Source organism: Talpa europaea (assembly GCF_964194135.1).
Source record: "Talpa europaea genome assembly, chromosome: 12".
In the NCBI taxonomy this organism is placed as follows: Eukaryota; Metazoa; Chordata; class Mammalia; order Eulipotyphla; family Talpidae; genus Talpa; species Talpa europaea.
Window position 1 is genome coordinate 85400887 of NC_140079.1, and position 23519 is coordinate 85424405.

At 49.9% G+C, this 23519-nt stretch overlaps 1 protein-coding gene across 1 annotated transcript in view; it reads right to left on the reverse strand.

Annotated features, from left to right (window-relative positions):
• Nucleotides 1-23519, reverse strand: part of LOC311181752 (integrin alpha-M-like) — a gene marked incomplete at both ends in the record, with an annotated part of 28121 nt that continues 4602 nt past the window's right edge. The window contains 28 exons of the mRNA XM_084250187.1: nt 1-72; nt 375-485; nt 754-855; nt 938-1051; nt 1187-1270; nt 1449-1553; nt 1936-2011; nt 2298-2381; nt 3428-3507; nt 4357-4479; nt 4570-4711; nt 4923-4996; nt 5159-5290; nt 5384-5538; nt 7242-7405; nt 7500-7630; nt 10669-10878; nt 10967-11107; nt 12945-13087; nt 13610-13739; nt 15927-16000; nt 16657-16807; nt 18325-18478; nt 19202-19347; nt 19706-19836; nt 21941-22058; nt 22206-22276; nt 22544-22647. Of these exons, the coding sequence (XP_084106313.1) occupies nt 1-72; nt 375-485; nt 754-855; nt 938-1051; nt 1187-1270; nt 1449-1553; nt 1936-2011; nt 2298-2381; nt 3428-3507; nt 4357-4479; nt 4570-4711; nt 4923-4996; nt 5159-5290; nt 5384-5538; nt 7242-7405; nt 7500-7630; nt 10669-10878; nt 10967-11107; nt 12945-13087; nt 13610-13739; nt 15927-16000; nt 16657-16807; nt 18325-18478; nt 19202-19347; nt 19706-19836; nt 21941-22058; nt 22206-22276; nt 22544-22647 (3322 nt within the window). The remainder of the gene's footprint in view (nt 73-374; nt 486-753; nt 856-937; nt 1052-1186; nt 1271-1448; nt 1554-1935; nt 2012-2297; nt 2382-3427; nt 3508-4356; nt 4480-4569; nt 4712-4922; nt 4997-5158; nt 5291-5383; nt 5539-7241; nt 7406-7499; nt 7631-10668; nt 10879-10966; nt 11108-12944; nt 13088-13609; nt 13740-15926; nt 16001-16656; nt 16808-18324; nt 18479-19201; nt 19348-19705; nt 19837-21940; nt 22059-22205; nt 22277-22543; nt 22648-23519) is intronic.

The window sequence follows — 23519 nt, forward strand, 5'->3', positions numbered from 1 at the left end:
TTACTGGGGCGGGGCAGCTTCAGCTGTGGCTTCACTCATCTTGTCCTTGTACTGCCTTTTGAAGAAGCCGACCTGTGGGGGCAGAGACAGGAGTAAGGGCACTGCAGCCAGGGAGCAGGCACGGGGAAGACAGTGGAGGTGGGGTGAGCACAGGGAGGGAAACAGTGAAGGAGGAGGAGGAGAGGAGAGGGAGGAGAGGGAGGAGGGAACTGCTGTCTACAGAGCTCACAGTGAAGAAACTAAGGCACAGAGAGGCTCTGCAACTTGCCCCGGCTCACGCAGCCAGCAGCCCCCCTGGAGTGGGACCCAGCGAAGGAGCTGCCCAGTGAGAAGCAGTGAGGGCGCGGGGAGCAGGCAAGGGGCACTGGGGATACCTTGTACAGTACAGCGGTGATGAGGGCCAGGAGCAACAGCCCCCCCACTGAGCTGCCCGCGATAAGGGGGACAGGTCGGTGTACTTCAAATGGCTCCACCTTGGTCTCTGTCTGCGGAGAGAAGGGGAGAGGTACAGCAGGGGACACAGACTCTAGATTTCTAAGGGTGCCCAACTAGAACCCAGTGACGAACCCCCAGTCCCTCCTTATGCCCCATCCCCGTCCTCACTCCTCTCTCTCTCTCTCTCTCTCTCTCTCTCACACACACACACACACACACACACACACACACACACACACACACGCGCGCTCTCTCGCTCTCTGCACCAACCCAGCCTCCCCTCTCCCCCCAGTGGTCCCTTGCACCCATGACAGATACCTGGGCCCTCACAAAGTTCTCCTGTCCTAGAGGCAGGGCAAATGAGGACCTGTCAAACAAGATCTCCACAGTGCTGACGAGCTGAAGGTGGTTATGTGGAGTCTGTGGAAAAGGCAGTGTGGGAACTGGGCCCGCGGCCCCTGCAGGGCCCACCTGTGCCCACTGAGCCTCGGCCCCCTTTTACCTGGATATACCAATCAAAGGAGAGGTTGCCCTTGAGGGTGACGGTGAAGTCCTCCTGGACACCGAAGGATGGGATCTTACACTGGATTTTCAGGCAGACGGCGACGGAGCAGTTCTGGGAAGGGAGGAGAGGACTCAGACAGCTGGGCGCGGGCCAGGCCTGCGTGCTCCACCCGGGGACGGCGCTGGCCCCCAAAGGCACAGCACGGGTCTGCATGTGGCCCGAGGCCAGGATGGGGCTCATCCTCACCAGCATTGGGGCCTTCTTAAGCTGCTCCAGGAAGTCAGAGCGAGGAGGAACCACCTGCTCCTTGCTGCACTTACTGGAGATGTACTGAGGAGAGAGACGCCATGAGGAGACAGAGAAACGAGGTCAATCCACACAGAGAGTGAGGTGGCCTCCGTGCAGGAGCAGGCAGAAATGGCTCCGAAATCCAACAAAGGGGAGATTTCGGGGAAGACCAGAACAGCAGGGGAGCACTGGGCTCTCTCTTCAGGCCAGCTGGGCTTACCTCAGAGATGACCTGGGGGTCGTTCCACACGGCCACCTGGTTCAGCTTGATAGGGACCCAAAAGACCACGGTGATGGGGAGGCTCCTCTGCCCCAGGTTGCGGAACTGCATATGGGAGGCGGGATCAGGGCTCTGCCCCCACCAGCAATGAGAATCAGCCTCCCCGCAGACCCTTGTGTTGCCTCATGACGCTTTCTGGGGTAGGGAGTGGGGAGCAGTGGTGACACACTCCAGAGCAGTCTAGCTGGTCTCAGGTGGTGCCCTTCCCCTTACTAGCAGGGAAACTGTTCTGTTAACTTCCCTGAACACCAATTTCTTATAAATGATAGCGCCTCTGTCATGTCATTGTGAGGATAAACTGAGCTAATTATGTGTCTGTACACATAGGTATTTGTGCTAATGTGTGCATCGGGAGAGAGGACCAGAGACAAAGCCTGGCACGCGGTAGGGATGCACATTCCTGTCACCCCCAGGCCTCCTTCCCCACCTGATACTGATGCTGAACCACTCGGCTGGTCTTCTCTGAGGCGGTGAAGTTGAGATATTTGGTGGAGGCATCATAGCTGATGGGAGGAAGAAGGGGACAGAACATCAGGGGTATCCTGGGAGGCAGCTCTGGGGTACACGTATCAGGGGGTACACAGGCACATGTGTGAGGCTTCCCTGAGAGGGTGGGAGCAAGGTGGTGTGCAGGATCACACACACCAACACACGCATCCACACATCACACATGAATATATATCCTCAGACACACACACAGAGTCACACATGTGCACAGACTTGCACACACAGATGCACAAGCCTGTGTCCAGCCTGGGGGACGCTGAGTCGAAGCCCAGAAGCCAGCACCTGGCAACAACCATGTAGACGGTGTATTTCACAGGCAGCTCCAGCTGGAACTCGGTTTTGCTGGTCCTGGGCATGTTGTTCTCACTGAGGGGAAATGACTCTGGTCAGCTTTTTTTTTTTTTTTAAGATTTTTAAAATTTATTTATGCATACAAGAACAGGGGTGTAGGCCAGAGGTATGGGTGAAAGAATTCACCAGAGTCAGCGGGGAGCAGAACAGGCAGACTGACTGAAATACACTGCTGAGGGGAGCAGCGGGCGAGGCAGGAGAGGTCTGCTGTGCCATGTGGTCAGCTCCCTGTCCGGGGATCGAACTTAGGCCACAGTGGCTGGCAAAAGCTTGCTAGTGCTGAGACTTAACCCCTGCGCCCTGGTCAGCTCTTGAGGATGGAGAGACTCTGCCTTCTCCCTCTCCCTCTCCTTCCACCTATGACTGACCACCAAGTCCTACTGCTCTCTCCCATCAGCACCATTGAGCCCAGGCCCAGCTCTCCTCACTTGGATATCTGCAGAACCTCTTCTCCCCGGTCCCTGAATTCAAAACTATTCCCACCCCCTCCACACCTCCTGAAGGGTGATCTTTCTAGCAGGTAAGTATCATCATGTCACTCCCAAGTTAAACTGCCAATGTCCCGGTGACACTCACTAGTCATTTGACAACACGGCACACATCCAACAAGCTCCCCAACCCGGGACTATGGCTCAGGCCACACTTAAACACAGCCTGACCTTTCCAGCTCCAGGCTTTGCTTGCACCTGCTTCCTTCTTTCTGTCTTCTTTCCCTCCCTCAATTCGTGCCTTTGCTTGGCTAACTCACAGCCTAAAGAGATCTTCTTCAAGAACGTCTCTCAACACAGGCTCCCGGGACACTGGACACTGTACCTCACACTATATTGTAATCGTCACCTCTATCATCTATCTTTGTCCCTAAATTGTGGCCTCTGTGAGGGCAGCTGTCTTGTTCATCGCTGTCCCCCAGCACCGGCATATGGTGGGTGCTCAGCTGGTTTAGTTTGTTGAATGAATGAATAAACTGAAGGGACAACCAGTGAGGAGAAGACAAAGGTCCAGCCTGGGCAGGGTGTGGGACATCGAAGGGGAGGATGCTTGGGAGGCCGGGCACGGCGCACCTGGTAACGTTGGCCTTGAGGAGAAGCCTTTTTCCAAGGGCTGCATCAGGATTCACATCAAACGTGATATTAAAGATGGCCTGGATTGGAGAAAGGAGAGACAGGGATAAGGATGTGAGAGAGAAAAACAACCCATTACTCAAGGATGGATAAATAAAATGTGGTACAGTCCTGCAAGAGAATATTCGACAGGAGAAGGAGATGAAATGCTGGGACATGCTGCAACGTGACAGCCCTTGACAGTATTACACAAGGAGGAAGGAGCCAGGCACGAAGGCCCACGGATGCAGGGCTCATCTGAGATGTCTGGAGGAGACAGGTCTCCAACTAGAAAGCAGATGAGTGGTGGCCGGGGGCCGGGAGAGAGGGGGAGACAGGGCTGATGGCTAAGGGGAGCAGAGTCTTTTCTTGGGGTAATGAAGTATTCTAAAGTTGAGCATGGTGGTGAAAGACACTAAAAGCCACTGAATTGTGTACATTAAACGGGTGACGTGTGAGGCCTGTGAATTCTATCTCAAGAAAGGTTTTTTCCCAAAAAGAAACCTCTACTTTTAAAAACAGACGAGAAAGGCCTCCCCGGTGGCTTAGGCGGTTGAGCGCTGCACTGTGAAGCTGTCCATAGCCTCTGCAGCGTGGGTTCGATCACGGCCGGCTGGCGAGAATCCCACATGGCGAAGCAGACCTCGCCTGTCTCTCCCGCTGCTCCCCTCAGCAGTGTATTTCAGTCCATTGCCTGTTCTGTTCCCCACTCTGTCTGATGAATCCTCTCACCCTCCCGTGCATCTGGCCTGGACCCTGGTTCTTGTATAAATAAATAAATATTAAAAACAAACAAACAAACAAAAAAAACCTATTAAAAAAAAAAAACAGGAGATTTTCGAAAAAGACGAAGAAGAACAGGGCACAGGACACAGGCTGGCCCTTCTCACCTCCGAGTTGTCTGGGAAGATGGGGTGGTTCACGTGGCAGCTGCTGCTCTTCAGGACCTTGGGGTCTCCACTGGAGCCGCCAGACTCACAGGTCAGGCGCCAGGGCCGCTTTGAGCGCGGGTTCTGGAAGGCCAGGCAGGCAGAAGTGGTCATGTCAACCACCAGTCATGAGGATAGGGAAGATACCGGAGAGCTGGGGATGGATTTGGCTACCTGGGTCAGTGACGCCCTCCGGTAGGACAAGCCAGGAGGGAAGAAGAAGGTGACTTGTGTCATGTAGGAGTCCTCGCCCTGGTTTCTGACAGTGACAGTCACACTGAGGTCCCGGGGACCCCCTACCACCACGGTGTCCAGGCTGTGGGAAGAACAAGACAGGCCACCAGATGCCGAGGGCGTCTGCTCTGGCAGGACGGGGCCGCGGGCACTCGGAGAAAGAAGACAGCCATGTGGGCGCCTCCCACGCAGCTGCTCCGGGCCAGGCTCCCTGGTGGGCCGCTCTGCGGGGACACAGGGCCCCGGCTGTGGCGGAGGCAGGGAGGAAGCCGCAGTGAGGAAAAGAAACTCACTTCAGGAGACTCAAGGTCACACTGAGGTCGTCCTGGCAGATGCTATCATTGCCACAATTCTTCTCAAAGGGGAACTGTACAAAACAGAACGTGAAATCAAAGCAAACAGTGGAATGGCGTGAGCTAGGACAATTCAACATTAAAATGAAACCTGTGTGAAGAGAAATAAAATGAGCTTCGACAGTCCTGGCCTCGGGTCCCTTCGACACCCTGGCAGCCTCCCAACCCAGACTCACCGAGGCTGTGAAGTATCTCTCAGCGCCCACATCCAGCACCGGCCGGAGGTTCCCAAAAGAAGATGATGGCTTCCCCTCCAGGGAAAAGTTGAGGCGCAGGACAATGGGGGTCACTGAGTCTTCCACACATTCCTGAGAATTGCGGGGTTTAGAAGGCCATCCTCCTCAGCTTCCCAAGCCCACAGCCTGCTCGGAGGGCCCCGGGCAGTGGCCACCCCTACTCACCGGCAGCAGCAGCTTCAGGGTCTCGCACTGCTGACTCAGTCCCAGGGTCTGCATTTTTCTGCGTAAGCTGCTCTTGGTCTCTTCGAAGATGGCCCTGGGGTGGGGGCGACCAGGGTCCAGAGCCAAGTCATAGGTGACGTCACTCTGGATCTCTCCTGAAGGGACAGGCAGCACGTGGGGAGGTGCCCAGCAAGGAGTCACTCTGCTCCCTATTGGACGCCTCTGGCAGGTTGCTATCAGACCTCTTTGAGTCCCAATGCCTTATTTTTTTTTAATTGAGAACATTTATTTATTTATTTATTTTTAAAGATTTATTTATTTATTCATACAAGAACCGGGGTTTAGGCAAGATGCGTGGGAGGGTGAGAGGATTCACCAGAGCCAGAGTGGGGAACAGAACAGGCAGACTGACGAAATACACTGCTGAGGGGAGCAGCGGGCGAGTCAGAAGAGGTCTGCTGGGCCATGTGGGACCCTTGCCAGCCGGCCGGGATCAAACTGGCTCTGCAGAGGCTGTGGACGGCTTCACAGCGCTGCGCTCGACCGCCTGCACTACCAGGGGAGACCCAAATTTATATTTAATTGAGAACATTAATTTAGCTTCCCAGCAGTGGAAATAAAAGGAAACAGTGTCTAGAAGACATTTCGTACGAGGCCGGCCACATAACGAGTGTTTGATAGGGGGCAGCTACTGTGCTGCATGCGAGAAAATTAAGTAGGGGCCTCCCTGGTGGCACACGGGGTTAAGACACAACCTATGAAACTATCAGCAGTCACTGCAGCATGAGTTCGATCCCCAGCCAGGGAGGTGACCCACATGGCGCAGCAGACCTCTCCTGACTCGCCTGCTGTTCCCCTCAGCAGTGTATTTCAGTCCGTCTGCCTGTTCTGTTCCCCACTCTATCTCTGGTGAATCCTCTCACCAACCCCCCATCCCACCCCACACCTCTGGCCTGTTCCCCAGCTCCTCTATACATAAATAAATAAATTTTTTTAAAAAGTGAAAAAGAAAATTAAGTATATTTTTCTGGCTGTGTTTAGCTTTTTGCCTTTGGTCTTCAGTAGTTTGTGCCTTGGTATGGCACAAAGTGGGGTCTGGTCTACATCCCCCATGTTCCATGTTGTGGTTACCTTTATATTTATCCTGCTTTGATTTTTAGAGACTCTCGTCTTCCATCAATTTTAGAAAATTCTTGATTATGATTTTACCAAGTGTTGCTCCTTTTTTTATTCTCTCTCTTCCTTTCAGAATTCCAAGTCCATGTTTATTTGTTCTTTCACAGTGTCCCAACTACCTCTTATGATTTTTTTTCTGTTTTTCATCCTTTATTCTCCCTGTATGATCATGTGGATATTTTCAACTGCTCTACTTTCTAGTTCACTAATGCCCTGTTCTGCTTCTAGTCTGATAGTGAGTCTTATTATTGAACTCTTAACCTCAGTCAGCGTATTTTTAGTGCTAGAGTGTCCATTGAATTCTATTCAATGAACTCCTTTTCTGAAATTCTCCCTCATTTCCTCTTTTTTCTTAAAGATATTACTTGTGGTCATTTAAAAAATTCCTATTTGGTAGCTCAGATTTCTGTGGGTCTGTTTCTATGGTCTATCATTGCTCTTGAATGCTAGCCTCAATGGACATTGTCCTAATGAAAAGACCAAAGTGTATACCAAGACCTCCCCTCACAAATCCCTTTTCCCCATCCAGTAGGAAAATCACTTGCTCACTCCAGCCAAGCTTTGAGAAGGCTCTAGAAGCTTGTGAGAACGTTGCTCTGGGGTGCTGGAGGCTGGGAAGGCTGGACCCATCAATGCACCACCCAGTCATTTAACCTCTTAAGAATGACCCACCCAGCCTCACCTTCTCGGAGCCGGTCCACCGTGCTCTTACGGACACGGAAGCAGACTCTGACCTCCCCAGCAATCTGGTTTCTCACAGCCTGATCATGACACTCAAATATATTCCTTGCCATTTCCCGGGGTGTGAACTCCATGCCTGTTTCCATTCTTAGCACTGGCTGGGACCTGAAGGGACACCCGAGGGCCATCAGGATCCTTCTGACAAGAAAAAGACTGCTGGATGGGAAGACACCTGGGGCACTCTGAAAGACGCTCTCACCTGAGCAGCAGCACGTGCCCTTGGGCCCCCACAGCCAGGTCCACCAGCCCGTCCATTGTAAGATCCCGGCCCCCGCTCAGCGACTGTCCAAAGTACTGGAGCCTAGGGGAGAGCTGGGAGCCTTCAATCCGCTGAAGATAAAAGGGGGAGGGAACAGGGAATGGAAAGAACAGGGAGGTAGTAACTCAGTCACGCAGGATGAACCAAGGAGAGATTGTCCGGGATCCACTCAAGTCTCATCTCTCACAACCCCTCAAGAAATTAGGCTAACTCTTCGGTTTTAAGCCACAGCCTTGGGATAATACCCAAAGCTTCCATTCATTTCTTGGGTTTTCCAAGGAAAACAAATTATACTATTCCACTCAGCTGTCTCCAGTGCATGGTCAGGACAATGCAAACACTGAGAACTCGGCTAACTAAAATTATTATATAAATAAAAGGAGTAAGCAGTGGGTGGATGGTACTGAATGTGGCAAGAGGGCTCTGAAAGAGAACTCAGCCCTCACTTGCCATAGTGGGAAGTGAGTGCTAAAACAAAAATCAAGAAGCAGCAAAATAAGCCTGTCACTGGGAAGTGTGAGAATCACTGAAAGTGTTTCCTCAGGAGGATGGGGAAGCAAAGAGGAAGCCACAGCGTGACTGTAGAAGCTGTTTTCCATGATGAGCCATTAAAAACGATTTCTCTCTCTAATCAGGATGCAAGAGAACACTGAAAGCATAACAGCCAGGTCATAAATTAAAAAGAAAAATTTGAAGTGATGTTGTCTTATACTCAATGCCACTGAAGCACTACATAAAGGTGTTTCAGATGGTAAGTAAACTTTATGTCATGTATTATGTTGCCACAGAAATTTGTAAATGATTTTGTCAACTGAAAGGAAGGAGGAGACACTCGGGCTGCTGGAGAGGTGCTATGTTGTGATAACATCTGAGCCTACTCAGCTTCGCATTTGAGATTTATGTGCGTATTTATTTTTTTGAGAAAAATGTATAGCATTCTGTTGGAAAGCAGCTTTGTTTTAAAATTACGTGTCATGAAGTGGTAGGGAGAGGCTCAGTGTGTTTGCATGTCCAGACCGAGCATCCCGGACTCAATCATGGGTGGAAAGCAAGCGAGAAATGAAAACAGGACAAGATAGCGCGACCCTTTCTGCATTCGCTTTTAATTCCAGTGTGTGTGTGTATATGTGTGTGTGTCCATGTGATGTTCCCTCCTGCTGGCCTTGCTTTCCCTGGTGGGGTAAATTATGGTGCAGATAAGGGGAGGGGACTAAGGCTTCCACTGTTTAGGCTTAAAAATTCATGTAAAGGTATAAAGCTTTTGTAAGAAAAATAAAGTAAAACCGAAGGCCTCAAACCCCATTTACATAGAGGAACATTAGGTGCCCCAAAAAAGAGACCTCCTTACAATATTCACACAAGCCACAAAGAGAAGTAATGCCAGAGTTCTTGGCCTGGTTGCAAATGAGGTGGGTAGAAAAACCACTGAGGCTGGCATAACACACTATTCCCTCTACATGGTGTTCTAGAACAGGCAAGACTGATTCAACAACAGTGGAAAATCAGGACAATAGTTCTCTCTGGAATGGAGTGGGGTCAGAAAATTACTGGTAAGGGACAGGAGGAAACTCTCTGGAATAATGAGAATGTTCTGTATCTTGACAAGCAGATGGATTGCCCAGGTGTAAACATTTGTCAAAACATATTGAAGGCTAGGGCCTCCCCGGTGGCGCAGCGGTTGAGCGCTGGGTTGCGAAGCTGCCCGCAGCCTCTGCAACCTCTGCAGCGCCGGTTCCGGCTGGCTGCCGGGGGAGGGTCCCACATGGCGCGCAGACCTCTCCTGTCTCACCTGCTGCTCCCCTCAGCAGTGTATTTCAGTCATTCTGGCTGTTCTGCTCCCCACTCTGTCTCTGGTGAATTCTCTCACACCCTGCACCTCTGGCCTAGACCTCAGTTCTTGTATGCATAAATAAATCTTTAAAAAATAATAATAAATATTTTTTAAATGATAAATAAAATAATAGTAAGCAGTATGGAATTCTAGTTAGAATGGCATGCTGAAATATTTAGGGGCAAATAGGGCTAGTGCCTCGACTTATTTTGAAATACATTAAAAAAATAAGATAGATGGATAGGAAAAGAATGAATAAAAGATGGATATATGATAGAATAAAACTAGTAAAATATCATTGTAGATCATTGTATATTCAGTGTTCACTTGAGAATATATGGGTGTCCACTGTGCGATTCTTTGGCTCTGCAGTACATTTGAAAATGTATCAAATAAAATGTTAAAAACACACTGATGTCTGAGGCCCCAGCCCAGATCAAGTAAATTAGAACCCCTCCTGGCAGGGCTGCAACAAATGTGTTTTTTAAGATTTTGGATAATTTTAAAGTGTTGATAGGGTTGAACCTGTATGGTGAGGGGTTTGGCAGGAATGGAGCGTGGGGGTGGGAGTTGCCTACAAAGAAAGAAAGGACATGAGAAAAATGTGAGGCTGGAAAAAGCTGGAGACCAGAGGCCAGAAGATGGGCTGGCCACAGCCAGCAGTGATGTGTGGGAACCAGACAGCTGGGGTCCCCCCACAGAGAGGACTCCCCATCCACCAGAGCAGGGGGCCATCAGGATTTCAGGGGCCAGTCATCAGGATGGGCTGGACCCAGTGCAAAAAAAGAAAGTGGAATCCCTGTTTAAAAATTACTTAGAATCTCAAGATGGTGAGAGAAAGAGGGGCCTTGTGTAACCACACAGTCTTAGCCCATGTGGCATGCAGCAGGCAGCGTGGGCAGCGGAGACAGCTCCTGGAGGCGAGACTATCAGGGCCTGACCTGGGACCCTTCCAGGCAGAGCAGGACCATCAGTCACCCCACCAAGACTGATTCAAGAGAGAGGAAGGCCTACACCCAAACACTTTGAGCCTGCCATCCGCTACTTCTGCGCCTTATTCACCTCATCTGTGAAGTTGGGTGATGAACCGCCCTGTACCCACTGCAGCTGAGGTAAAGATTCATCCAGAACATAGGAGTCTGTGAGGTGTCTGTGATATGTGTGACTATTTTTGAAGGATCTGAACAGGAGCAGCAGGACAACTGTTCTGGCTACTGTGGGAATGTTGATGTAGAAGGGGACAGATCAGCCAAGGGGCTACTATCCTGAAGGCCTCACCTGGCTGTGGGAGGCGCTGATGCCCTGTTTTGAGGTTCCATGAAACAGGTAGACAGCTCCCCGGTTCTCCTGCTCTCCTGGGGCCCCAATGGCCACATCCGTCAGCTTGTCCCCATTCACATCCCCCAGCACCGTCATGGCTGCCCCAAAGCGCGCCCAGGGGTGGCCCTGCTCCCCATGGAGGACAGCCACACACTTCCACTTAGCCCTCTGCAGAACAAAACAGTGTCAGGACCCAACCTGAGTGACCCCCTACCCTCCCAGACCACACCCTGCCCAGGTCCCATCAGCCACTCACCCCCTGTGGCAAGGGGCACACAGACACCTGGCCTCCCCGGGTCTGCTCATAATAATGGGGGGCTCCGATGAGGACCAGGTCTGTGCTTCCATCTCTGTCCATGTCCACAGAGCACAGGGAGGCCCCGAAGTAGGAGCCGATCTGAAAGAGATGAGGCCGGATTCACACACTACTTCCCCCTAAACACAGCGTGGGGATTTTCTCCCAGTGAAGAAAAGTCACCCCTTGGAAGAAAGCCCTTTGGAGCACATGAGATCCACTCTGCAATTCATGATAAATTTAAATCTCCAGCGGTTTATCACTAGTGCAGAAATGCAGCTGGTTTATGTAGATATGATATGATATGATATGATATGATATGATATGATATGATATGATATATGATATAAATTGATCTTGTATTCTGGGAACTTACTAAAATAACTTAAGAGTTATAGTAGGGGCCTCCCTGGTGGTGCAAGGGGTTAAGCACCGCACTATGAAGCAATCCGCAGCCTCTGCAGCACGAGTTCGATACCTAGCCAGGGAGCAACCCACAGGGCGCAGCAGATCACTCCTGTCTCGCCCACTGCTCCCCTCAGCAGTGTATTTCAGTCAGTCTGCCTGTTCTGTTCCCCACTCTGTCTCTGGTGAATCCTGTCACCCCCTGCATCTCTGGCCTGTACCCCAGCTCTTGTATGCATAAATAAATCACTCTTTAAAAAAAAAAAAAGAAGAGTTATAGTAGCCTTTTTGTAGAGTTGTTGGAATTTTCCATGCAATTATGTCATCTGAAAATTGAGAGTTTTATTTTTTCCTTTCCACTCTGTATGCTCTTAATCCCTTTTTTCTTGCCTTATTTCACCGACTAACTCTTCCAGTGTGCTATTGAACAAGAGTGGTCAAAAAAGGAGTGGCGAAAAGAGTCTTGACTTGTTTCCAGATGTTAGGAAAAAAGGGTTCTAATTCACTGTTAAGTATAATGCCTGCTATAGATTTTTTGGTAAACGCATTCTCATGTCGAGAAGTATAAAGGATATTGTATTTTGTCAATTATTTTCCTGTATCTACTAGGATTATATTTTTTCTTCTCCAGTCTATTGCTGGGGTAAATTACATACTGCTCATTTTAAAATTAGGTTATCTCTTCATTGTTGAGTTGTAAGAATTCTTTATATATTCTAAATGCCAGACCTTGTAAATAGCTTCCCCTATCCTTTTTATTTTCTTCATAGTGATCTTGGACACTTAAAGTTTTTAATTTGATGAAGTCCTATTTATCTATTTTTTGTTTAGTTGCTTGTGCTTTGGGTGTCATAATAATACAAGAAATCATTGCTAAGCGAAGATTACAAAAATTCACCTATGAGCCCATCTAAGAGATTTACAGTTCCAGTTTTTACAAAAAACTGAAAATCTTTGATCCATTTGAACTTAGTTTTTGTACATTGTGAGGAATGGGTCCCAATGTATTATTTATTTATTTATGCCTGTGGATACCCAGCTGTCCCAGCACCATTTGTTGAAAAGATTATTTTTCTTTTTTTTTTTTAGTAGAGGCATGTTTATTTATTTTATTTTATTTGTTTGTTTGTTTTGCTTGTTTATACATGCACTGGGTACAGTCAGAGGCACGGGAGGGGGAGAGAATTCACCAGAGCCAGAGCGGGGAGCAGAGCAGGCAGAAGGACCGAAGTACACTGCTAAGGGGAGCAGCGGGGCGGCAGGAGAGGTCTGCGCGCCATGTGGGACCCTCCTCCGGTAGCTGGGGAGCAGCCGGGGATCGAACCGGCGTCGCAGAGGCCGCGGGCAGCTTCGCAACCCAGCGCTCAACCGCTGCGCCACCGGGGAGGCCCAAAGATTATTTTTCTTCATTGTTGACCCTGTGACTTTCCAGATCAAAGCCTTCTAACCCTCCTTTACAAAACTGTCATCCTGGAACCTCTCAGCCCACAGGGTACCTGTTTACACACTCATGCTCCACATGTTCTGCACTCACCTGGCTTCCCTGGATAGAAGTTTTGGTCTCCCAGACACGTGCATTCTCTTTGAACATCACCACCAGACCAATGTGCTGATAGCGAGGCGCCCCCAAAACCAGGCTGTGCACCTGGTTCTGCAAGATGACTTCAACAGCATAACCTGAAGATGATGAGCTAAGAGGAGAAGTGTTTTCTCTCACAGACCCTACCCCCTCTAGCAGGTCTATCCGTAGAGTAGGGACAATGGGACAGCCATATGCTTGGTAAGCTAGGTAGCTGGGTCCTGTGCTACAGTTCTCTTTGTTAACATAATTAAAACAAAACTTTGATGTATAGCTGCTGTTGACTTTGATTTTTACTTTATTATAATTAGTCTTTTTCCTGGTCCCTTATTTAGGTTTTCTAAATTCCTGCTATGAGTGAGACCATCAGTATTTTTCTTTTTCTTTCTGGCTATGGCAGAGGGGGCAGATGGTGAGGAGGGATTAGGGTCAAAATAAGGGGGGTGGGAATTGTATGGGGACTATAACTAAGATGAAAATGCATACATTGTGCAAAAATGAAAAATGATGTAAAAAATATATTTTAAAAAACTTTGAAACTTCTGTTTTTAAAGCTATACCAGGGGCTTATGATGCTACAGTCTGACCCTTTCTAAGAGTAACCATGCCCTCTTACTTACCTAAGTAAGCATCATTCATGTCTGAGTCTACCCTGGTTGTGTTGATAAAGGTGGCTGCAGCATTTGATGTATGCAGAAAGGCTCCACCAGACCAGTCAAAGCTCCCCACAGCACCAAGCAAGGGGCCACTCTGGGAAAGAAAGCATAATAAATGGAGCAATCAACAGCTTCAATGCAATCCCTATCAAAGTTACAATGATATTTTTCACAGAAATAGAACAATCTTAAAATTTGTATAGAACCAAAAAAGATCCTAAATAGCCAAAGCAAATTGAGACAGAAGAGCAAAGTTGGAGGCATCACATGTCCTCATTTCAAACTATATTACAAAGCTATAGTAACCAAACAGTATGGTATAAAAATCAGAACTCAGTGGAGCAGAATAGAGAACCCAGAAATAAATCCACATATATATGGGGTCAACTAATTTACAACAAAGGAGCCAAGACTATACAATGGGGGGGCCTCCCTGGTGGCCTAGGAGTTAAGTCTCAGCACTATCACCACTATGGCCTGAGTTCAATTCCCTGCCAGGGAACTAGCGCACATATGGTAAACCATACCTCTCCTGTCTCACCCAATGCTTCTCTTAGCAGTGTATTTCAGCAAATCTACCTGTTCTGCTCCCCACTCTATCTCTGGTGAATCCTCTCACCCCCTGCACCTCTGGCCTACATCAGAGTTCTTCTACACATAAATAAATAAATAAATAAATAAATAAATAACCAATCCTATAAGGAAAAAATATATATTTACAATGGGAAAACAATGGCCTCTTCAATAAATAGTATTAGGAAAACTACATAGCCACAAACAATAGAATCCACAAACCACCATCTTGCACCACTCACAAAAATCAATTCAAAATGGATTAAAGGCTTGAACATAAGACCTGAAGTCATAGAACTCCAAAAAGAAAAAAGGTGGTAAGTACCTTGACATCAATCTTGGCAATAATATTTTGGATTTGACTCCCAAAATATGGCAACACAAAGAAAAACAAATATGTGAGACTACATCAAATTAAAGAGCTTCTGCATAGCTAAAGAAACTGTCAACAAAATGAAAAGAATGGGAAAAATATTAACAAATCATATATCTGCTAAGGGACTAATATTTAACATATATATGTGTGTGTGTACATACATATATCATGATTTAACAATAGAGAAAGAAGCAAACAATGCAATTAAAAATGGACAGAGGATTTAAATAGACATTTTGCAAACAAGACATACAGATGGCAAAGAGGTACATGAAAAGATGATCAACATCTCCAGTCATCGGGAAATTTAAACCAAAGCCACAAAGACTTATTACCTCACACTTGTGAGAATGGCTATTATCAAAAACAAAAACAAGAAAATAACAAGTGTTGACAAGGATGTGGAGAAAAAGGAACCCATGTGAACTATTGGTGGGAATGTAAATTGGTGTACTCAGTAGGCAAAATCAGCCTAATGACTGATTTTTTTGAGGAAGGATCCTCAAAAAATTTAAAAATAAAACTACTACATGATCTAGCAGTTTCAATTCTGGGTGTTTATCCAAAGGAAACAAAAACACTAACTCAAAAGATACAGGCACCCACATGTTCATTGCAGCATTTTTTCAATAACCAAGACATGGAAACAACTTGTGCCATCAATGGATGGATAGATAAAGAAAATGTGACATATATACAAAATGGAATATTATTCAGTCATAAAAAAGAAGGAAATTCTGCCATTTTAGACAACATGGATGAACCTTAAGGGCATTGTGCTAAGTGGTTTAAGTCAAACAAAGACAAATACTATATGAGCTCACTATACATAAATCTAAAACAAAAATCCAAGCTGAACTGAGATACAGAGACAGATTGGTGGTTGCCAGAGACGGGGAGAAACTGGTGAAGGGGGTCCAAAGGTACACATTTCTGGTTATAAAATAAATAAGTTCTGGAGATGGAATGTACAGCATGGTGACTACGACTCTATTACTGTATTGTATAGAGACAATATAGACAAAGAGAATAGATCTGAAAAGTTCTCATCACAAAAATATGTAATTATGTGTGGTGATAGATGTTAACTAAACTTACTGTATTGATAATTTCACAATATACGCACATACACCAGACCATTATGTCTATACCTGCAGCTCATATAACATTATAGGTCAGTCACACCTCAAGGAAAAAATAAAAACCAAATTGACAGGAAAGGGAGAAGCAATCACAGCTGCCTATGAAAGAGGTGACTTCCAACAGAGAAGGGATCTCCAACCCCTTGAACCCCTACTTCTTGCCCCCCTGATTTAATGAAGGGCCACTTACAGGGGTGATGGCTGCGCTGAAGCCTTCCTGAGACATCTCATTCTCAAAGGAGCTAGAACTTCCTGTCTGAGTACCTGTGAGGAGAACTTTGTGCATTAACTTCTAGGCAGAAGAGTGAAGAACGGGGCTGGAACCCACATGCCATCTACGGTGACCAGATAGAAGGAGGCTCAGGGGCCACTGTGTTGAGTAGAAGGCACAGGCCCCCTTTCAGGGCTGGTGGCCTTTCGGCTCCAATCACTTTTTGCCAAGTGGAAATGTGGTTTTCAAGTGTCTAATCTTCCAGCTTCTTAAGAGGAACCGCAAATCCAGGTTGGGCGAGAACCCTCCCTTAATTGTTTAATTCTTCTATCCCACAGTCGTTGAGCACTCTCCAGGCACCAGGCATGGGAGATACAGCAGAGAATGAAGCAACTGAATTTGGGGTGGGGAGACTCTGTGGGTAATGCATCCGAATCTGGGATGGGCAGGCTATGCTATGTGGGGAGGGAGGGCTTCCCTGCCCTCCAACTTTTCAGGCTATAGCAAAGACTTATAAAATTAGGATAGAAACCTAGATCTCACTTCAAAGGAATTGACCAAGTGAGGCCAGGGTTTCTGGGGACTGGAGGAAGGAGAGAGAGTTAAAGATAAGGGCCCAGATAGCCAGGATCTGGTTTCTAGGGGCAAATACACGTTTTGGGGTAGGGATACCTCTGGCGCTGCTCTGGGGTACAGACCCCTCGCTCACCCTCAATGGCAAAGATCTTTTCTTGAAGTTGGTCCTGAATGGTCTTCAGAGCTCCAAAGTTATTCACCCGGAATACGTGATCTCGAGCCGGCTTGCTTGCAATGATATTAAGCTCTTTGCGGGACTCGGCACTGTTAAAGGCAGACCCCACCTGTTACCAAGGAACAGAGGCCAAGTCAGACACTGTTTGGGGTAGCAATTTCAGGCAGTGAAGAAAATTCTGCAAGAAAAGAATCTGAAATAACGAGGGAAGGCAGGAGCATGCCAGAAGGCTCCTGGGAGTGGTTTGCCAAGCAGAGCAGAGCAGGCTACACACACACAGGGCATTATGTCAAGGGAGTGATGAGGGCTGAAAGCCAGCCAGGGTCCACTTGCTGTGCCTCAACTCATGGTGTCGGGCTGGCAGAAGTAGGGTGCGGGGATGAGTAAAGTGGCTTAAGAAGGTCAAAAGGTGGGCCTCCCTGGTGGCCCAAGGATTAAATCTCAGCACTATGAAGCTACAGGCAGCCACTGCACAAGGAGTTCGATCCCTGGCCAGGGAGCTACACACACGGCGCAGCAGACCTCTCCTGTCTCACCCGCTGCTCCCCTCAGCAGTGTATTTCAGTCAGTCTGCCTGTTCTGTTCCCCACTCTGTCTCTGGTGAATCCTCTCACCCCCCACACCTCTGGCCTGTACCCCAGTTCTTGTATGCATAAATAAATAAATCTTTTTTTAAAAAAAATTACTTTCGGGGCCTCCCCGGTGGCGCAGCGGTTGAGCGCTGGGTTGCGAAGCTGCCCGCGGCCTCTGCGGCGCCGGTTCGATCCCCAGCTGCTCCCCAGCCACCGGAGGAGGATCCCACATGGTGCGCAGACCTCTCCTGCCACCCGCTGCTCCCCTCAGCAGTGTACCTCGGTCCTTCTGCCTGCTCTGCTCCCCGCTCTGGCTCTGGTGAATTCTCTCACCCTCCCGCGCTTCTGACTGTACCCAGTGCATGTATAAACAAAACAAACAAACAAATATAATAAATAAATAAATAAAAGCATGCCTCTATAAAAAAAAAATAAAAAAATAAAAAAAAAAATAAAAAATAAAAAAAATAAAAAAAATTACTTTCTTCAACATTTCATACTCTGAAAACTAGAATTGCTAAATACTAAATCCCATAAAACTTTCCAATCAGTCTCTTCATTTGGTTTCCTCTGACAGGCTACAAGAAAAACACCCAGACTGCCTGAGCTTTAAAAGGATATTTCCTTTCTGAATAAGCAATAAAAACAAGCCTGGCAAAGTGAAAAGGGGGCAGCCACTTGCTCCTTCTTCTTCTGTCTTCACTACTCACACAGGCCCTAGGTGGGTCACAAGGCGCAGAAAGATCTAATTGCCCTGGGATTCCAGCCACTCCAGTTGGACAGACAGACAGACAGAGCTGCCACCCTCAGAGACAGAGTCAGCCGAGAGCAGTGCTCGAGTGAGCCCCGCCGAGCCCAAGCACGCACAGACTCACGTTGGGTTAAGCCACTGCACTTTGGGATTATGGTGACCCCAGGGAACAGATCCGGCACACAGGGGGATGCGGGGACCCTTGTCCCACGGAGATTTTATTGATATTTGCAAGCTGAAGGGAAGGTGTGGCCAGGCAGAGCCCCACCAGAGACACATCAGGCCAGGGAGCCTCTCTCCTACCCCAATGACGTAGCGGATAATGTTGTTGTCATTCGCCTCAGGAATGACGTCTTCATAATTCAAGGGATCACCAAACTTTTCTCCATCTGTGATGACAACCAGGATCTTAAAGGCATTCTCCCGAGCCCCGCTGCTGCTGTGAAACAGTTCTCTCCTGTCCGGGAAGGGGAGGGACAGTCAGATGCCAGCAGAGGTGCCCTTAATGCTGCGACCGCAGCCATGGTCACAGACACTGAGGGGCCAGAGCTGGGCTCTGCTGGAAATGTGGGCTCCCCTGGGGTAGACACTGAAAAGTGGGGCCCAAGACCTGGAAAGGCAGCAAGAGACAGAGCAGAGTGGAGGGAGAGGAAGCCATCTTTGTCTTTGTATGCTTTCCTGTGGGTTAATTTTTTATTTTAACTGAGAATTAGTCCTTTTAAATGAACAAATTTTTAAATAAGCTTCATTGAACCCTCGTCAAACTGCTCCCTGATGCAATAGCCCTCTTGCTGACTTTCCTGCACTTCTGCCCCAACCCCCACCCTCACCAGGGAGGGGCAGAAGCGAGATCAGCTCTCTAGAACAAGATGTGATGAGTCTCTCCACTGCTCAAAATGGACCCCACTGGCTTTCCGTTGCCTTCCATGGCCTGACTCCCCTGACCTCTCCAGTCTTCCTCCAGCTGCCCTGCCACCACTTCCCCCACTTCACTCCTGTTCTGACTCACAGCTTGTTTGTTCTCAGAACACCAAGCACAGCCCCTCCTCCGGGAGTTCACAAGTGCTGGGCAACTGAAAATAGCCACCACCCCACCCTCCTCTGAACAACTCTCCCCTCCTCCGAAGCCCAGCTGAGAACATCACCTCCTTCCCTCCCAAGCCAGGAGGGGGGCGCTTACACCACTTTGCGGATGCCCGTGGCCGTGTGTGTCCTTCCAAGCAGCTGGTTTATTGGCCTCACCAGGGATACGGGGTCCAGGCTATTGCGGAACTTGTTGAAGGTGAAGTGAGTCTGGAAGTCTTCAGAGTACTGCATCAAAGAGAACTGGGGAGGGGTGGCTGGCATTACCCTGGAGAAGGTGCCTCCCCCCGCCTCCCCTCAGCAAGCCCCACATAAATCCTACAACACTCTGGTCCCATCCCTATCCCTCCAGGTGCTGCAGTGCCTCCATCCTGCTGCCTCGCCGGGACAGAGCCTGGCCATCTGCTCCCACTGCTCAGACCAGGACTCAGCCTGCCAACCGCTAGCAATGAGCCAGAGTCGCCTGCTTTCCAGGGGCTGGAAGAAAGCTGAGGCACTTTGGCTATAGCTGCAAGTGAAGTGGGAGGAAGGTGGTGGCCTGGCGGCCGCGTCCTTACCAACCTCCCACGAGCTATCCCCTCTCCGGCCCGCTGGCCCTCACCAAGGTTTTGGTGTTTTGGAATTGACCCATCACTGTTGAGACAAACTCCTTCATCCGCTGAAAGTCTGGGGGTACGATGCTCCCAGAGCCGTCGACCAAGAAGGCGATGTCGATGTCCTGCCGAGGGCACCCTGGGGACATGGAGACTGGTTAGGACTGGACTCTGGGTGCCCTTGTGCACGTCGGCTCTCTGAGCAGAGAAGGTAACAAGCTGCGATCCATGCTCCAAGCGAAAGAGGAGCATGGACAGAGTAGTAGTGTTAGGGGGAAAGGATGTTCTGAGCTAACTCCATACAGGCTTTGTGGACTCCACCCCCACCCCAGACTAAAGCCATCAAGACATTGGGAAAGACAAATCCCGTCACCACCAAAGGGAGGGTGGCTGGGACCTGAGGGCGGAGTTAAGCAGCCAGGTTGGTATAAAGCCAGGCACGTGGGCTTTGGAGGGGTCCCCCATTTTGGCATTCGGGCCAGCTCAGAGAGTGCCTTTGGGTTTCCAGGTCGGCGGATCGGGTAGGACGCATTCAAGACTTTATTTCCCTATTTTCTCCCTGAGTTGTACATTTTCCTTATTTCCTTTTCCCTTGTAAATAAACCTTTTATGAACCTTTCGTGTGTGCCTGTAGTGGAGTATTCATAAGTCCCTTGTAAGCGCGCGGGTGAGGACCCACAGCCAGGAACCCGTTCACTATTGGGGCTGCCCTGTAACGGCATGGGGACATGTGGCTACATCTCCCGAGGGAGGCAGGGATAGTGGTGCTGCTTGGGCCAGCTCAGGACCCGAGAGAAATAATTGGCCAGAAATACAAAGGGTGAAGTTAATTCCAGGAAAAAGGAGCAGCACAGACAAGGCACGCTGGGCGTCCTCCCCCCTTCTCCTCGGCTGAGTCTACTTTCCACCCTCCCCCAGCGGCTTGCACCCCGAGGGCACCTCCTCCACTGGCCTCCTGTGCCCCCAGACTTCTGGAGGGATCCGCCCTATCATGGGCGTCAGCGGGAGATGGGATGGAGGAAGTAGAGAGAGGGGCGAGGAGGAAGGGGAGAGGGAAGGACGGGAGGGAAAGAGACAGGGAGAAAGGGGGAGAGAGGGGGAGAGAGGGGGCGAGAGGGAAAGGTGTGACCAGCTATTCTCCCTTGGCTCCCTCTGGGAGGTGACCCTGGGCCAGTGTGTCCCTCATCAGTCCCCTCAAGGGAGCCACTGCCCACATCTCTTTCCCTTCCCAATGGTGGCCCGGCCTCTCCTCACACCATCAGCCCGGGGCTGCCTCTCCTCACCTGGGCCCCTGAATGCCATCCCTTAGCTCCTACCACACCTCTCTAAACAAGGCCACCTCCGCTATTCCAATGGAGAGTGTCATCACGACCCCGGCTGGCCAAGGGGGGGGACTAAGAGGACCCTGGCGAGTCAAGGGCCAGAGGTGGCCCTACAAAGATGAATCTAGGTCATTTATCTAGATGACACGGCTACGACACTGTGGGGACTGGTTGGGGAGGGGCTCTCTATCTCAAAAAGAAGTCCGACTTTACCCCCCGCAGTGGGGACTCACTGAATGCTCCTAGCGAAAGCAGTGAGAGCCGCCCGCTGTATTTTAGGAAGACTGCCCTGCCGGGAAGACTTTCTTCCTGTGCTTTCTTCAGCTCTCTTCATGATGGCGAAACGCAGGAAACCACCCCAACATCCCCTCCAGTGAGTGGACGAGCTGGTGAATGGGTGGAAGAGCCACGCCATGCGGTACTACTCAGCAACACAAAAATACTACTCAGCTGATGGGTGGCGGTGGCCGCCAGGGTTAGGCCCCGGACGAGTCACACACCACATGGGGATGAATCGCAAATGCGTCAAGCTAGTGAAGGAAGCCGATCTCTCGGAAGGTCGCAGCTCCATGGAGGCACATTCTCAAAAAGAGGAGGCAGCCAGAGTGCCTGGAACACAGTGGCTGAGCAGAGGGGTGGGAGAGAACTTAGAGGGTGGATGGGCCACACCGCCTCGCGCCTCATGCTCTGGGGAGGAGAGTCAAGGCCTTATTCTAAGGACAATGGTTGGAAGATCATCTCGCAGAGCTAAGTGGCTACAGCAGGACATTCCCTGAAGGGCAGGCATTAGCGCCTCCCCAGCTCCCTCACGCTTCTGCTCCTGGGCCTCTGCATCATCCCGCAGGGCACCACGGCCCCAGCCCAGCCCTGCCGCCGAAACGGTCTCCCGCTGCCCACTGTACTCCGCCCATGGCGACCTACCTCTGAGGGTCTGAGGGAACCTCTTGGGGTCCTGCATTAGGTTGGATCCAAACAGGAAGCAGAAGCCATTCATGTAGGTGTTCTCCTTGCAAATTTGGTGCACGGTGGGGCCACAGGCCTGGGGATCATTGAGAGGGTAGGAGGGGCGGCCTCTGCTTCCTGCCCTTTCACCCCAGTTTCTCCACCCTCCACAAGACCCCAGCCCCAGTAGCCCCGGGTCCCCACTCCTCCCCTCACGACACTCCTGCAACCCCAGGCAACTCACCAGCAAGCGAGGGGGTGTGGTGGCAGCCGCCAGGGACAGGCCCAGGGACATGTTCACAGCCTCAGGGGGGACTGGGGGCACGGATATATACATGGTCATACTCAAGGGGATGGAAGGGTTGTGTGAGAGCCAGACAGGGGTCCCCTCAACCTGGGAGACACAGGGGGCTGACAGGTCAAGGGGCAAAAGGTCTTGGGGAAGGTGCTGAGGGATGATCTCACAGAGGCTGGGGAACCAGACCCCGCCAGAGACCACCCCGGCCCCGCAACAAAGAGAACACCCCACAGGCCCAGGTGCTCATCCAGGTGGAAGCTGGCCCGGGAGGGGCGGCCACTCACCCCGCAGGCGGACGGGCTTGCAGGCGCCCGTGCTGTAGTCACACTCGTACAGGGCGCCTGTTTGGTTGGGAGCCGCTATCTCCTGGGGGGCTCCGACCACCACCCTGGAGGACAGGAGGGAACAGGTCCCCAGGAACATAAGAGAAAACACTGACAGGTGGAGAAGGGGGCTATGGAAGAAGTTCTGCCCCCGGAGGATGAGTGGGGGCAACCTCGCAGGAACTCCCCAGTTCCCAGAAGCAGGAAGAAGACTCAGCAAAGGGGGTGGGGGACCAGAAAATTAAAAATCTTGGAGTGGGAAAGGCCTCTCTGAGAATGACACAAAACCCAGGGGTCATTTAAAAATGGATAAATTCAAACACACAGTCATTTTGAGTTCATTTCTGTATGTGCTAAACTATGATGAGCCGTCAAAAGACAGATGATTCCCTGGGAGTGTAACAGGGTGGTCCCCCATTTAGAATAGGCAGATTTGCGGGGTTTGGGCTGCCCCTCTCCCTGTCCTATAACAGGAGGAGGGAGGTGGGCAGCCCCTGCCCCACACCGCCTGCCTCAATGGAGGCAAAGCACCTACCAACCTACTGGGGAAAAACAATAACCCAGCAGAGAACGGGCAACAGTAAGTGTCCGCAGAAAAAGAAATGCATCTCTCATTTAAAAAGAGATGCAATTTAAAGCTAAATTGAGAAGCCATTTATCACCATTTCAATTATTTTTTCAAAGATTTATTTATTTATGCATATAAGAGCTGGTGTAGGCCAGAGGTGTGGAGGTGGAGGGGTGAGAGGATTCACCAGAGACAGAGTGGGAAGCAGAACAGGCAGATTGACCAAAGTCCACTGCTAAGGGGAGCAGTAGGCGAGGCAGGAGAGGTCTGCTGTGTCATGTGGGTCAGCTCCCTGGCCAGGGATCGAACTCCACTGGCTGTGGATAGCTTCATAGTGCTGAGACTTAACCCTTTGCACCACCAAGGAGG